The 13442-nt window shown below is 37.9% G+C and overlaps 1 protein-coding gene and 1 long non-coding RNA gene across 2 annotated transcripts in view; both read right to left on the bottom strand.

Annotated features, from left to right (window-relative positions):
• The window catches only part of LOC145659831 (stabilin-2-like), a 30668-nt gene extending 20942 nt beyond the window's left edge, over positions 1-9726 (bottom strand). Inside the window, 5 exon segments of the mRNA XM_081723145.1 lie at positions 1269-1399; positions 1549-1724; positions 2130-2305; positions 2386-2446; positions 9687-9726. Of these exon segments, the coding sequence (XP_081579271.1) occupies positions 1269-1399; positions 1549-1724; positions 2130-2305; positions 2386-2446; positions 9687-9726 (584 nt within the window).
• Positions 9727-10682: 956 nt separating this feature from the next.
• LOC145659888 (uncharacterized) lies at positions 10683-11891 on the bottom strand. Its single transcript, XR_014126044.1, has 3 exons — positions 11848-11891; positions 11665-11727; positions 10683-11030 (listed from the first exon to the last, which is right to left on the bottom strand). It is a non-coding gene; the product is annotated as an uncharacterized LOC145659888 (long non-coding RNA).
• Between the last annotated feature and the right edge of the window lie 1551 nt (positions 11892-13442).

The following is a 13442-nucleotide window of genomic DNA, read 5'->3' as shown; positions in this document are numbered from 1 at the left end:
CTCATTTGTTCCTGAATTTCTTTGGATCGCGGCATGCTGTCTAGTTTTTGAGGATCTTTTGGTCTACTTCACATTGTCAGCCAAGTTCTATTTAAGTGATTTCTTGATTGAGAACAGCTGTGGCAGTAATCAGGCCTGGGTGTGGCTGGAGAAATTTAACTCCATTTTCCAAATATGTGATAAACCACAGTTAATTTATGTTTTAACGGGGCGAGGCGGGGCGGGGCGGGGCGGGGCGGGGCGGGGCGGGGCAAGGCGGGGCGGGGGGTGCAATCACTTTTGCACAAAGGGCCATGTAGGTTTGGATTTTTTCCCCTTAATAATAAAAATGTTAGTTACTGGAGCCTTTCTGTCTTCAGGCACCCAATGCAAGGTCTCTGCCTATCAGCCATACCTGGCGGCTTGAAGGCGAGCTGGTCGCCCGAAGTCATCCGCTCCCTCTTTTTGTCCTTTACCCCTCCCTTTCTCTTTTTCTCTCTCCCTGTATCTCTTTAAGCACAGGAGTGGCTCATGGCAGGCACGGGAACAGCTTGTAGCTCGTTCATGCAGAGAACATCTAATCTTTACTAACCTTGACTCTTTCCATTCTATGTAGACCCTTAGAAAATGCCTCACTTTTCCCCATCGTCCTGTAGACTTAGATAGTAGATATAGGGCACATATATACTCTGTGCTTTCCTCAATAAAGTGGAACTCTCTTGATTCACTACCTTGGTGTCAGTGTCATTTGACTTCCCCAGATCCGGCTACAGAGGACGGAGGGCAGAGGGTAACTTGGAGGAGATCGAACCTGAAGGACTGGTCACTATGAACCAGTTGCTAACAAAAAACCTTCATTTAAAAACTGCATTTTGTGTTTACTTGTGGTATCTTTGTCTAATATTTAAATTTGTTTGATGATCTGAAACATTTAAGTGTGACAAACATGCAAAAAAAATAAGATATCAGGAAGGGGGCAAACATTTTGTAGCAGTCGGTAACTTTGTAACAGTGTAGCAGCTTGTCTGGAAATTCAGTGTATCACCCTCCACTATTGTGTCTTCCTGCTTTGTTTTTTCCTTTTTCATAACTTTAATAATTTCTCCATAATATTTTAAAAAATAATGAGTGGCTCTGGGGTATTCTCAGGTCCAATAAGGCCTGCTTTTAAAAGGTTTGGACAACACTGTCTTAATTGCACAGAAATTCAGGTTACATTAATTACAGAAATTCAAGAGACATTAATGCCTTTATACCCCTGACAGAAAAAAGTCATCAAGCAAACCTACTCCACTGTTCCTGTTGCCACTGTTCTACAGTGGGCATTCTTATGGCAGGAATCTGGCTTACACGCATCCTTCAGACTGCAGCTCACCCCCATAACCAACTTCTCAAATCCTTCCAGACATTCACAGTGAGCCTGTGGAAGAATCCAATAATAACCTGGGGGGTTAAGGAGCAACACGGCTACAAGTTTATAAGCATAGCTTCTAAACCCTGCCTCTACTTAGAGATTAATTACAAACAAGCACTAAAATTAATTAAAAATACAAGAGTGCACACACACACCTTTCCAGGGCCATTGTAAACACATCGAGTGGAGTTGCTGTGGCAGGGGTCTGCAGGCATGCAGACAAGACCGTGTCCCTGATAGCCCTCGGCACACGTGCACGAGTGCTGATTTGGCCCAGTATCCACACACACTGTGTGCTCATGACACACTTTCCTCAGACATGGGTTAATCGCTGCAAACAACAACAGTGACAAACATGAGGATGATTACAACTGTCCTATTATGCCTTTGCACATGTTACATGTAAAGTTACACATAATGTCCCATTATAAATGACACCACATCCAATGCCTGAAACAAAAATAGCGACAAACCAGTCAGAGGATTTTTCAAAAGAATGAAGGCAGCTGGTTTGGTTACATTTTGGATTTGAGCCTTATATAAAGTCATTTGTATAAGACACTTTGTTGACAGACACATCTAACTGATAACCAAATTTGTCAGAAAGTGCTCAGATTAGGGATTTCAGCTCTTCCTGACAACAGTACCAGAGCAAAAGCTGTATAAAAAGTGCTCTGCTCTGTTCTGATGGAAATAAAAGAGCAGCTCACAGGAAGTCCATCAAACAGGTAGTCACATATGCACTGGACCCCATTACCAAAGAAACCAGGTTTGCATTTGCACACCAGTTTTCCAGAGGAAATGTCTTCAAAACAGAGTGCATTCTGCCCAGAGTGCAACACAGCACAAATGGGGAGCTCTGTGAGCACACACAAACACACACACACACACACAAACACACACACACACACACACACACACACAAAATTAAGACACAAGGACTACATAACTCCAGAATTCTGAGGATGCTTAAAGAATCGTCTTTGTCACCATTGTTGCACGCGTGTCCAAACATGTTCTCCTCACATTTCTCACATGCTGTTCCCACAAAACCTGATTGGGAAACACATGCAAAACAGATACAACATGGCTGGGTGGCCACAGCTCATGCATGTGCATTGTGTGTGTGTGTATGTGCATCTTATCCAGAGCAATTAACAAAAGTGCTTTGTCATTTACTCATAGAATATATCCTAGCCTGTACAGTAGGTTAGAGTCCAAGATACTAATGATCTAGATTACTGTAGAAATACAGGGATCACTGCTGATGCCTAGAAGTACAAAATACATAAAGTCAATCTTAAACAATGATAATTGTAATAAACAATAAGTACTAGAGATTGTTAAACAAGATCAGTATAATAAACAATACCCTACAATAAGTATTAATTTAGTCAGTCAAAAAAGGAGCAGAGTCGGTTGTCATTTAATTATTCCATGAATAGATAGATCTTCAGTTTGCGTTTGAAGACTGCAAGGGACTCTGCTGTCCAGACAGCAAGTGAAAGTTCACTCCACCATGTTGGAGCCAGAACAGAAAATAGTCTTGATGCTTGTCTTCCATGAGACTTGAAGCATGGAATTTCAAGCTGAGCCGTACTTGAGGTTCGAAGTACTTGAGGTACAGATCAGGCTTTGACCATTGACCTCATGTATGAAGGGGCTGGTCCATTTCTGGCTTTGTAATCAAATATCAAGGTTTTAAATCTGATATGTGCAGCTACTGGAAGCCAGTGAATGGAGCATAGCAGCAGAGTAACTTGTGAACCTTTGAAGATTGAAGACCAGTCGTGCTGCTGCATTCTGGACAAGTTGTTGAGGTCTGATGGCTCTTAGAGGAAGACCAGCAAGTAGTGAGTTGCAGTAGTCTAGCTTTGAGATCACAAGAGACTGCACAAGCACCTGGGCAGCTTCCTGCAGGAGAAAGGGCCAAATCCTTCATATGTTACAAAGAACCGGGTCAGATTAGAAACATTGAGCTGAGAATGACAACTGGTTGTCCAAAGTTATGCCCAGGCTACAGGCAGCTTTAGATGGTGATACCAGGGAGTTCTCAAAGGAAACAGTGAGGTCATGGTAAGGGTTGGGAGTACCGAGATTTACAGAAGCTCGATTTTACTGGGGTTAAGCTTCAAGTGGTGGGCTGTCATCCATGATGCAATGTCAGTCAAGTATGCTGAGATACGTCTGGAGACCTGTGTGTCAGAGGGTGGAAAATAAAGAAATAATTGAGTGTCATCAGCATAGCAGTGGTAGGAGAAGATCATCACCAAAAGAACGAGTATACAAAGAGAAGAGAAGAGGACCTAATACTGAGACCTGTGGAACACCAGTGAAGAGTCTACATGGTTTGGATGTGGATTCTTTCCTTGTCACCTGATATGACCGTCCCTCCAGTTTGTAGCCAGACTGATTGGGATCATGCAGCTGGTTCTGGGTGAGGAAAAGAGATAATTGAGGAAAGGCTTTTGAGAGGAAAGAGAGAAGAGATACCGGTCTGTGGTTGGCAACATTGGAGCCATCGAGTTCAGAGGATGGGTACCACCCTGGCGGTTTTGAATGCAGTTGGCACGTATCCAGAAGATACTGAGTTGTTGATAATGACAGAGATGAAAGGAAGCAGATCTCTTGAGATTGTCTGGAACAGAGTGGAAGGACTTGGATCCAGTGGCCATGTAGATGGATTGCTGGAAGTCAGGAGTTGAAGAATTTCATCTAAGGAGAGAGGAGAAAAAGAAGTCAGAGAGTTGGATGTTGGGGAATGCACACTGATTGGAAGAGTGGGAAAAGAGGAAAAGGACTGGCGGATTGTTGCAACATTCTCCTCAAAGAGGGTGATGAAATCCTAAGGAGTAAGAGATGAGGAAGGAGGGGGAGTGGGGATTAAGGAGAGAAGAAAAATAGTAAAGAGCTTGCGTGGATCAGATGCTGGTTATTCGAATTTTCCTCTGTAGTAGGATGACTTTGCAGATGTTATGTCCAATGAGAACTTGGAAAAGAGAGACTGGTATGAGCTGAGGTCTGAATCTAGGTGAGATTTCTTCCACCACCTCTCTGCAGTCCTTAGTTCTCTCCTGTGGCAGTGTTTCTGTTAGCGAGGGGGCAGGTGGGGAAGACTTTACAGGTCTAGAGGAGAGAGGGCACAGAAGATTCATTGATGAGGAGAGTGTAAAAATGAAAGAATTTGTAACTGCATCCAAAGAGAGAGAGGACAGAGAGTCACAGTGGAAGGGTGGACAAAATAGTAGGGAGTAGGGAATAGTAGGGAAAACACATTCAAGTCCAAAACTCCTACACAGTCATACAGACAGAATTCTTTTTTTCCAGTAATTACTAGCCTTCCAGTCTACAAAAAGCCTTAAATACCCATAAGCTCCACCTACTTATTTTTCAGAAAATTTGCATAATATGCAAAATCACACACATTTAGGAGCAGTAACTACTCCTAGGGTTTTCACCAAACCTACACAAATCTGGTATCCAGACATTCACAAGAGTCTGAAGTTTAATAAATATAAAAAAATATGGGGATTTCTACACTGTGTAGTTTCTACATGCCAATCAAATCAGTTTCAACTCATGAACCCTTCAATGCAATGACACCAAACTTTACAGACATGTACCCCAAGTGGATATGGGGCAAGTCAACCATTTGGTGCACCTGCTTAACTAGGGGGCACTATAACAGGCAAGAAACTATCACACCTACTGAAATTGTCCAATTAATGTGAAACTTGTACATAACATCTGTATGCATGTATGGAGCAGGACCTAAAACAGGGATACTATATCTCCAAAAAGGGTTGATGCCATTGGCCAATAAGCATTCGGTACAGATTTCACAGGCTTAGCATTGGTCAATACACATCAAACTTGAATAGTATTGTCATGTATGCATTCTCTAAGACATAGTCAGGTTTCAAGGGAAATGGCCACTTGAGGGCACTACACTAAAAAATCTAGTATATCTCCTACATAGTTAAATTTGGCAACACAAACTTGGACTCAAATGAATCTTTGCAGGAGTCCAAACAACTTTGCAATTGCAAGTGCTTTTCAAACTTTTTTTGGTTTTGACACATTTGTCCTATGAATTTCTTTCAATAACATCAAATCAGGTCTAGAAATAATCTTTAGAGTCTGAAACTAAATAATTATCAAAAATTCTGACTTTTTGACTGTATATGGCTGCAATACATTGATCAAGGGCATACTATTCTAACTTTTCTGAGTCATATCACTGAAATGCTATCATAGGTTGTATGATTTTGACCAGAATGGAAGTATATATTCACACTACTATTCTGAGCAAAATTGCAAAGTTTGAGGGTCTACATTGCAGAATTACCCGTTTTGTTTATAATCATAAGCTTTGTGTTTTCATACCTAAATGGGGAGAAGTCAGGAACAGCATGTCATTTGAACACAGAAATTTACAGACACACATGTAATCATAGTCTGATATTGCCTGCAAAGATTTTGTCACTTATGACATCCAGAGTCTCTACAGTACACAATTACTTACTTTGACTTTAATCACAGGCCTTGTGTTTCAATACCTAAATGGACAGAAGTGAGGAAAGGTTTGTCACATCAACACACAATTCTACAGACACACATGTAATGATAGTCTGATGGTGCCTGCAAAGATTGTACCAGTTATGACATTGGGAGGGTCTACAGTGCACAATTACCTACTTTGCATTTCACAGGATTTGTATTTAAACCTAAATGGGCAGAAGTCAATAAAAGTAGTTCACATCAATACATGCAATTATATCAAACATGCAATTATAGTATGATGTTGCCTGCAATGTTTGAGTGCATGCAACCTACAAGAGACTTCAGATACTTGTTCACAAAAAATTCCTTAAGCCCTCCAGTAAGACTGGTGTGAATGTATATGATACAATGTAACAGTCAATGAAGTTTAATGCCATACTATATAGAACATCACAGTAAACAGGGCTACCAAATTGTACTTGCAGTCATATTAACATATAATCAGTGCAGGTTTTAACAGCAACACGGTACAGTTCTTATGTTTTTATACTATCACCAAAACTAAACTCAGAAATTCCCCACCAATTCACATTAGACTCAAAATGCCAGTTTGTGCATTGTAAATACCTTGAATTGTCTTGGTTGCAAAGAGACAGTTGGAAAGAGACAGGGTGTTTTCACAAAACATTCACAAATGTGATGTAACCAGACACATTCATATAGCCTTTCACTCAGTCCCATATCAACTAACCACTTTTAACCATTACATGAAGTTAATTCTTTACATTGACACTAGTTGTCAGGCATCCACAACTTCCAGTGCAGTGCAACAAACAATAGATCAGCACTGAATAGTTCAATTTTAGACCATCATCAAAAACTCAGTCACCAGCTTTTCTCATTATATGCAATCTATACATGTATATGTCTATGTCTGTACATGTTTATTAACTTAGCAAGCTCCTCAATCAAATTTCCAGTTCATCAAAACACTTTATTTCATTGTCACTTAACCTCAACCACCTTTTTCACGGCATCTTCAGGAAATAGTGGACACAGTCAGAATGTCATGTGTCCATGAAAGGTGATTTCTGCATCCACGTTGCTTCATGTCAGACTGGCAAGACTGTGCTTGGACCTGGAAGTGCTGCTCACATCTATATTTATTGTTGTTATTATCATTGGTAGTAGTGTTAGTGTTTTTTTAATATTGTTATTATTATAGTAGTAGTAGTATTGTTATTATTATTATTAGTATTATTATTAATAATAATAGTAATACTGTTATTATTAGTAGTAGCAGTATTATTAATAATAATAGTAATAATGTTATTATTATTATTAGTAGTAGTAGTATTGTTATTATTATTATTATTGTTATTAGTATTATTAAAAATAATAGTAATACTGTTATTATTATTATTATTATTATTATTATTATTATTATTGATTTTGTACTATTTATTTCTATTGTTTTGTGAAGTTAAAATATAAACATTTTCAATGCCTTGGCAATATTGTATTTTAAAATCCCATCAGTCAGTCTGGCTATGTAACACTGCTAGTCTCTGGAATTTAATGTTGATATTATTACTCACCAGAACCTACTTTAACATTATACTGTCATTACACTGGGCTTTGAATTAGGCAGTTTTGGTATTCTGGATTAAGATTTCGGTGGTTCTCCTGGCAACAGCATCACCCGGTAATTGATGTGTTTTAGTTATTGTCTGTGCCCTGTGTTTCATGTGCTCCTCTTCCTTATTGTACTCACCCGTGTCCTGTTTTCCAGTTATGGAGTTGACGAGATTCTTTATTCTCTGTAACGTAAATAACAACAAGCTCACTGGTGAGATAACTCAGTAATAAAAAGGAAACTGAAACAAGCAGTTTTATGTATAACGTGTTACCGCAAAAGTGTAATTATACTAAATCATGCACCCATTACATTATGTCTCTCTGTTCTCACACACGTTACATGATGACTTTGCCCAAGATGCAAAATAACCAAAACAGCTTCATATGGTCTTAATCATTTTTGGTCTTAACCTTTTGGTCAAATTTCATTCTGCAAGCAATCTGAACAAGGAGTAAAAAGGGATCTGAGTAAGTGAGTGAGTATCAGCATCATTAATCTACATGCAATCTGAATTATGGGAGACGGGCTGGTTGTCGCATTTTTTATTATGGCTCTAACCTCCCAATCGTATCATTTCCATCAGACAAACCTAGACATCATGAACTAGCAGAGTGTCTCCCTGCACAAAGGGAGTAGAACCTTAACAGTTCCACCATTGGTATAATGAGCTATTAGATTTTGAATACATGTTGTGCATTTGTGAAGACCAGCTGCATGGTGGGATTGGTAGTCACAGCATAGGGCTGGTTGTCATGGTGAAATTTGTCACGAAGGGTCGGCCTCTCCGCAGGGGAACCATGCCCACTCACCATGAGACACAACGGAAACGCCTACTTCGTTCCCAATCACCTGCCTACTAACCCGGTGCACCTGTTCTTTGTCTCTCCTATCACCTATTTCAACCCTGCGCATTAATGGCTTACCGTGAGAGGAGTTACCAAGCCAAGCCAAGCCAAGCCAAACCAAACCATACCAAGCAAAGCATTCTTCTTTCTTGATTATCATTTTGCTACCAGACTTTTGTACATTCACCTATGGAGAATAAAGAGCACTTTCTGGCAACCTCACCTCTTGCTCCCTCTGTGCCGCCACCATCACAAAATTATATTAGCCGTTTAATAAATGACTGTACAAAACAGAATAACACCTTTTACCAAAATTGCATTCTCATTAAAGAGAAATGAATGAAAAATTTACCAAATATTTCTGTGAATAAATATCTATAGAACTGAATCTAACACTGTTCAGTTCACTTAATCTAATGCTTCGAGTAGAATATTTACAGTTGTGGCAAATTGTTTGATTGATATTTGCACCATAAATTCAAGGAACAAGTACACACCTTGAGATGACACACCTTGAGATGACATCATCTTCATCAAGAATGTGACAACCACTACCACAAAGGCAGTTACAATAAAGGGCATGTTAATGACGTCAACATTTGAGGAAACAGTTCAAATTAATACAATACAATGCTGTCTAATATAATACAATACTACAATACTGTCTCCACTGTTTTTAGTGAAATAGTTGATTTCAAGGTATTAAATTACATGCTTGTAATGAGTCAAGAATACCTTTCGGGAAAAAATAATTAAATTGATACTTTTTCAGTATTACCCTACATGATTATAAACACATTGAAGTAATAATCTTTACCCAACAATCATACAACATAATTTTTTCTACACAAAAAATAAATAAATAAATAAATAATTAAAATGGTTAGGAGGTGGGTCAAACATTTTCGTATTGAAGCAAAGCTTTCTGCAACCTCTGCACACCAAAGACTTTCTGCTGCCAAAAATATTCATTCAGTTCTGAAAAACATTCTTGGAGGAAACTAACATGATGACTGGACTACCTAATACCAATCGTTAAACTCTTCCACTTCATACCGTGTAGCATGTCTTTAGTTCCCTTTAATTACCCTTAATATTAGCCAAAACCTTAGAATATTGTTATGATAAATGAAGTTATTAAGTCTTTACATTTTGATTAAATACTGTCACCGAGCCCCCCGCCCCACTAGTCACCTGGTACGGCCCACCGCGTGCAGTGGCGCTTAATCGTCTCGTTTGTAGCCACGCCTCTGTATTAAGCACGCGCCTGCACGTGGTTAGTCTGCTAATGTCTGCGTGCACTTACACCGCTGTGGGACGCTGCTTCGCTGGCGGTTATTGATCATGTTCACGATGGTCATGTCTGTGTTAATGTTCACATCGGTAATGTTAGTCGTTGTGTGTTCATGTTCACAGTATACGTTATATGTGAGTGCCGTTGTGTTTTCGTATGTTGATAAATGTCTCCGTGGAGGGAGTCTGTACGTCCTGCACTTGCCCTGCGGCACTCGGGTGTTACAAATACTCAGTGGTACGTGTAGGTTTTATGGATCCATTTTATTTATGTTTGTTAAATTCATAATAAAAATTTGAATTTAATCTCAGCTAAATGCCATAAATGTAAGTGTTGTGTGTGACACTACCAATGCTTTTGACACCTACAATAAATAACTTATTCTAGTGTAACAATAAGATAATAGTACAACATTGTCCTTGGCTTTCACTCATAATCAATTTATCATTAGTATAAATATATATGTAGCTCTACTACGCTTATAAATTAATTATAAAAACGGTTATATTACAAATTTCATTTTAGGATATATAATAAGCTTTTCATATCTGATTTCTCCTTTTCTATTTGTTTTGAAAAAAAAAAGGACTGATATTTGAAACGCGTCATGTAACTTGTTCCATTAACAAAACTCTCCCTTTTATCTTAAACTCAGAAACTGCATAGCTCACCGAATGTGTGAAAGTGTAGATGAAGAAAAAATGTAGGATTACATAAAATACTACAAAATATCACAGAAGTTGTAAAATTCATTTTTAGAAATGGTACTGAATGCCTTTAAGATATAATTTCCTCAAGTTTTAAAACGTTAAATGTTTTATTTAATGTGTATTTTTATGATGCGACTCATAGGTAGTACAGATTAAAAAGGAATAGGGAGCCTTTTCCAATAAACGTTAGTTTTAGGCTATTTGTTTATTTGTTAATTTACTAGGCTGTTGAGAATTGAAAATGTAAGTTTAGGCCTCTAATAGCGTAAGCGAAGTATTCCGAATGATTAAATGTGGAGAGCTTGCAAAAGATCACGTGTTTATTTCAATAGAAGAACAAGTGAGATACATGAGATAAAGCTTTTCAGCTTTGATTATGTACTACATATTACCATTTTTTAAAATGTTGAGAAACAATTGGTGACGCATGGCTGCGAAAGAAACTTTGGTATTTTTATACCTGGGTGTGAGTCCAGCTGAAAGCTGAAATAAACAATGTCGTATAAAATGTTCCATATTGTGAAAAGAAATCATTTTTTGAGTTTGAAGAAGTTCAAATGTAATTTCCTGAGGAAAGGCACTTGGTGTGGTCTCTTGGTCATGTGATTTATCTCTTTCTGAGGCTCCTCCTTCATGTCCTCATAGTCTGTAAAAAGAGTACATTCACATTTTTCTTTCTAAAATCTTAAAATAGCTTAAAATATTTTATTTTTGTATTATACACATATTAAATCAGCTTGTAAAATGTTAATGAGTGAGAAAACAGAAGTTGCCTCAGTGTTTATCTAATCACCACTATAGTGCTAAGAAATTCCATGATTTCCAAGAAATATAATATATGAAGATGTACAAATACTGTGCCTTAAATAAAATATCTTAAGAATAAAATGTAGCCTATTATCATTTATGACAACCAGTTCTGTTTTACTTTTAAGCCTCTGCATGATTCAAGGTACCAGACACATCATTTGTAGATCGCACTTAGACAGACGCATTTGTAGGACACAATTAGACAGATGTAGATGGTACTGAACTCCAGTACTGTCTCAATTGTCTCCACTTGTATAAATATGGGTGCAATTGTTATATAAGTGAAGGGAGACTGTAGTTGATATATAAATAGGAGTCCTCTGTCATGCATCAACATTATTACATTTCCATCTCATGTCGTCACTAATGTGACCATGTTTTCACTGTGCTGCCTGTGTTCTTGATTTGACACACCGACTCCACCATACAGGTGGAATGTAGTGGAGGACACAACAAGGGAAGCCACTCACCATTTACACCTCCTACGTCCTGTCCAGCAGTGATGATGTCATCACTGTTCTCTGGTGTGTCCACTACACCAACATGCAAAGATCAATTATGATGTTAAAATATAACGAATATATATATAATATTATATAATATAAATATATATTTACAGCATTAAAGTTTCTACATTTTAAAAAAAAACTTACTTTCTGTAACATTTGGGTTTGTTACAGCATCATTACAGTCTTCTGGCCACTATACCAACAGGAGAAGACATATGATACTGATATCAATAAAATAAGTGTTACATTACAACCAATTGTTCTGATTCAGTGCTTGCATTTGACATAAATGGCCTTGTATTAAAATCTTACTTGCTGTAATGTTTGGGTTTAGTCCAGTGGTAATAACGTCATCATAGTTCTCTGTCATCTCCTCTGTTATATATAGAGATATAGAGGAAAATACCAGTACATTAGCATTTATTTCATTAACTGCTTTCATGTATGAGGCTACAATGTTGTAACTTTACTAGTCATACCTGTCACAACAGCAGCATTCTGATCATCAGTAATGACATCATCATAATTCTCAGATACGTCCTCTACACCAAAACACAGACGTACCGAGACACACAGATGTAACTGAGCTGGCAGCTCTTAAAGCAGAGAAAGGCTCCATAAAAGTAGCACAGGCATCATTCATTTACAGATGATTTAATGATTGTCTTTTCTTTTTTATTGATTTATTTGTTTGGTTATTAATTTTTATTTTATTTGTGATCTCAGATGTTTGTAATGATGACTGAATATAAAAGTGCTCCCCATACAAATTCATACTTGTATTCACACCAAACAAATGAACAATTATGGGTTTGTAGTAAGAATGTTTGTTCTGTCTGACAGACAATCCCCAATACAGAACCACACCTGCTACAATATCAGGGCTGGGTCCAGCAGTGATGACATCATCGTAGTTCTCTGGTATGTCCTCTCTTTCTATGTCACCTAAGTTCAATAAAAGCAGACCGTCTTTAAAACAGTCCAGTCATCTTTGCATAGTTTGGTTTAAGGAAGTAGAATCACATGATCAGTTAATAAAGGAACTCACTTATTAGGTCACCGGTGGTGGTGACATCATCATAATACTCAGGCCGGTCCACAGTCACAGACTTTTCTGGAAAAAGATGATAACTTTGTTTTTTACATAACTTAAAACAGACTGCTGTAATGAGAATGATGTACAAACAGTCATTCTGTGATAGGTCTTTTGTAAACTACTGCATGTGACTCTGGTTAAAATATGGGGGAAGAACTTCTGCAAAACATCTTCTGATCTACAGATGAATAAAATGTTTAACCAGTGCAGTAAATCAGACTCTAAGACAGAAAAGCTCTCATTTATCTAACAAAGAGGAACACACACTACCAGATAGACTCATATGAGACAAAGTGGAAATCTAAAAGAACAAATAAATATTTCATGCTAGGTAAAATTTTACATTTTCTGTAACCATTCATCACAGAATATTATAAATAAGGTTCAGCTAGGTGAGTTTTAATAATAAATTATTTTATTGCTTATCCATCATTCTAATATTTCTAAATGGGATCCAATTTGACACAAACATGCAGTGGCCGTTACCTGAGACAAACGCCTGATCCACATCCTCATATCCTGAATGCTGGGATTCAGAAAGGACACTTCCTGTTAGAGGAGAGCAGAACAGTCATGTGACAGGTACAGAACACCAAATCAACCACAAACTGACTCATGTGATCATAATCAACTGGGCTGGTTA

Source organism: Electrophorus electricus, chromosome 11 (assembly GCF_041902795.1).
Source record: "Electrophorus electricus isolate QZ-2024a chromosome 11, ASM4190279v1, whole genome shotgun sequence".
NCBI classification, from domain to species: Eukaryota; Metazoa; Chordata; class Actinopteri; order Gymnotiformes; family Gymnotidae; genus Electrophorus; species Electrophorus electricus.
Note: the sequence above shows the minus strand (reverse complement) of the source record. Positions and strands in the feature narration are given on the sequence as shown.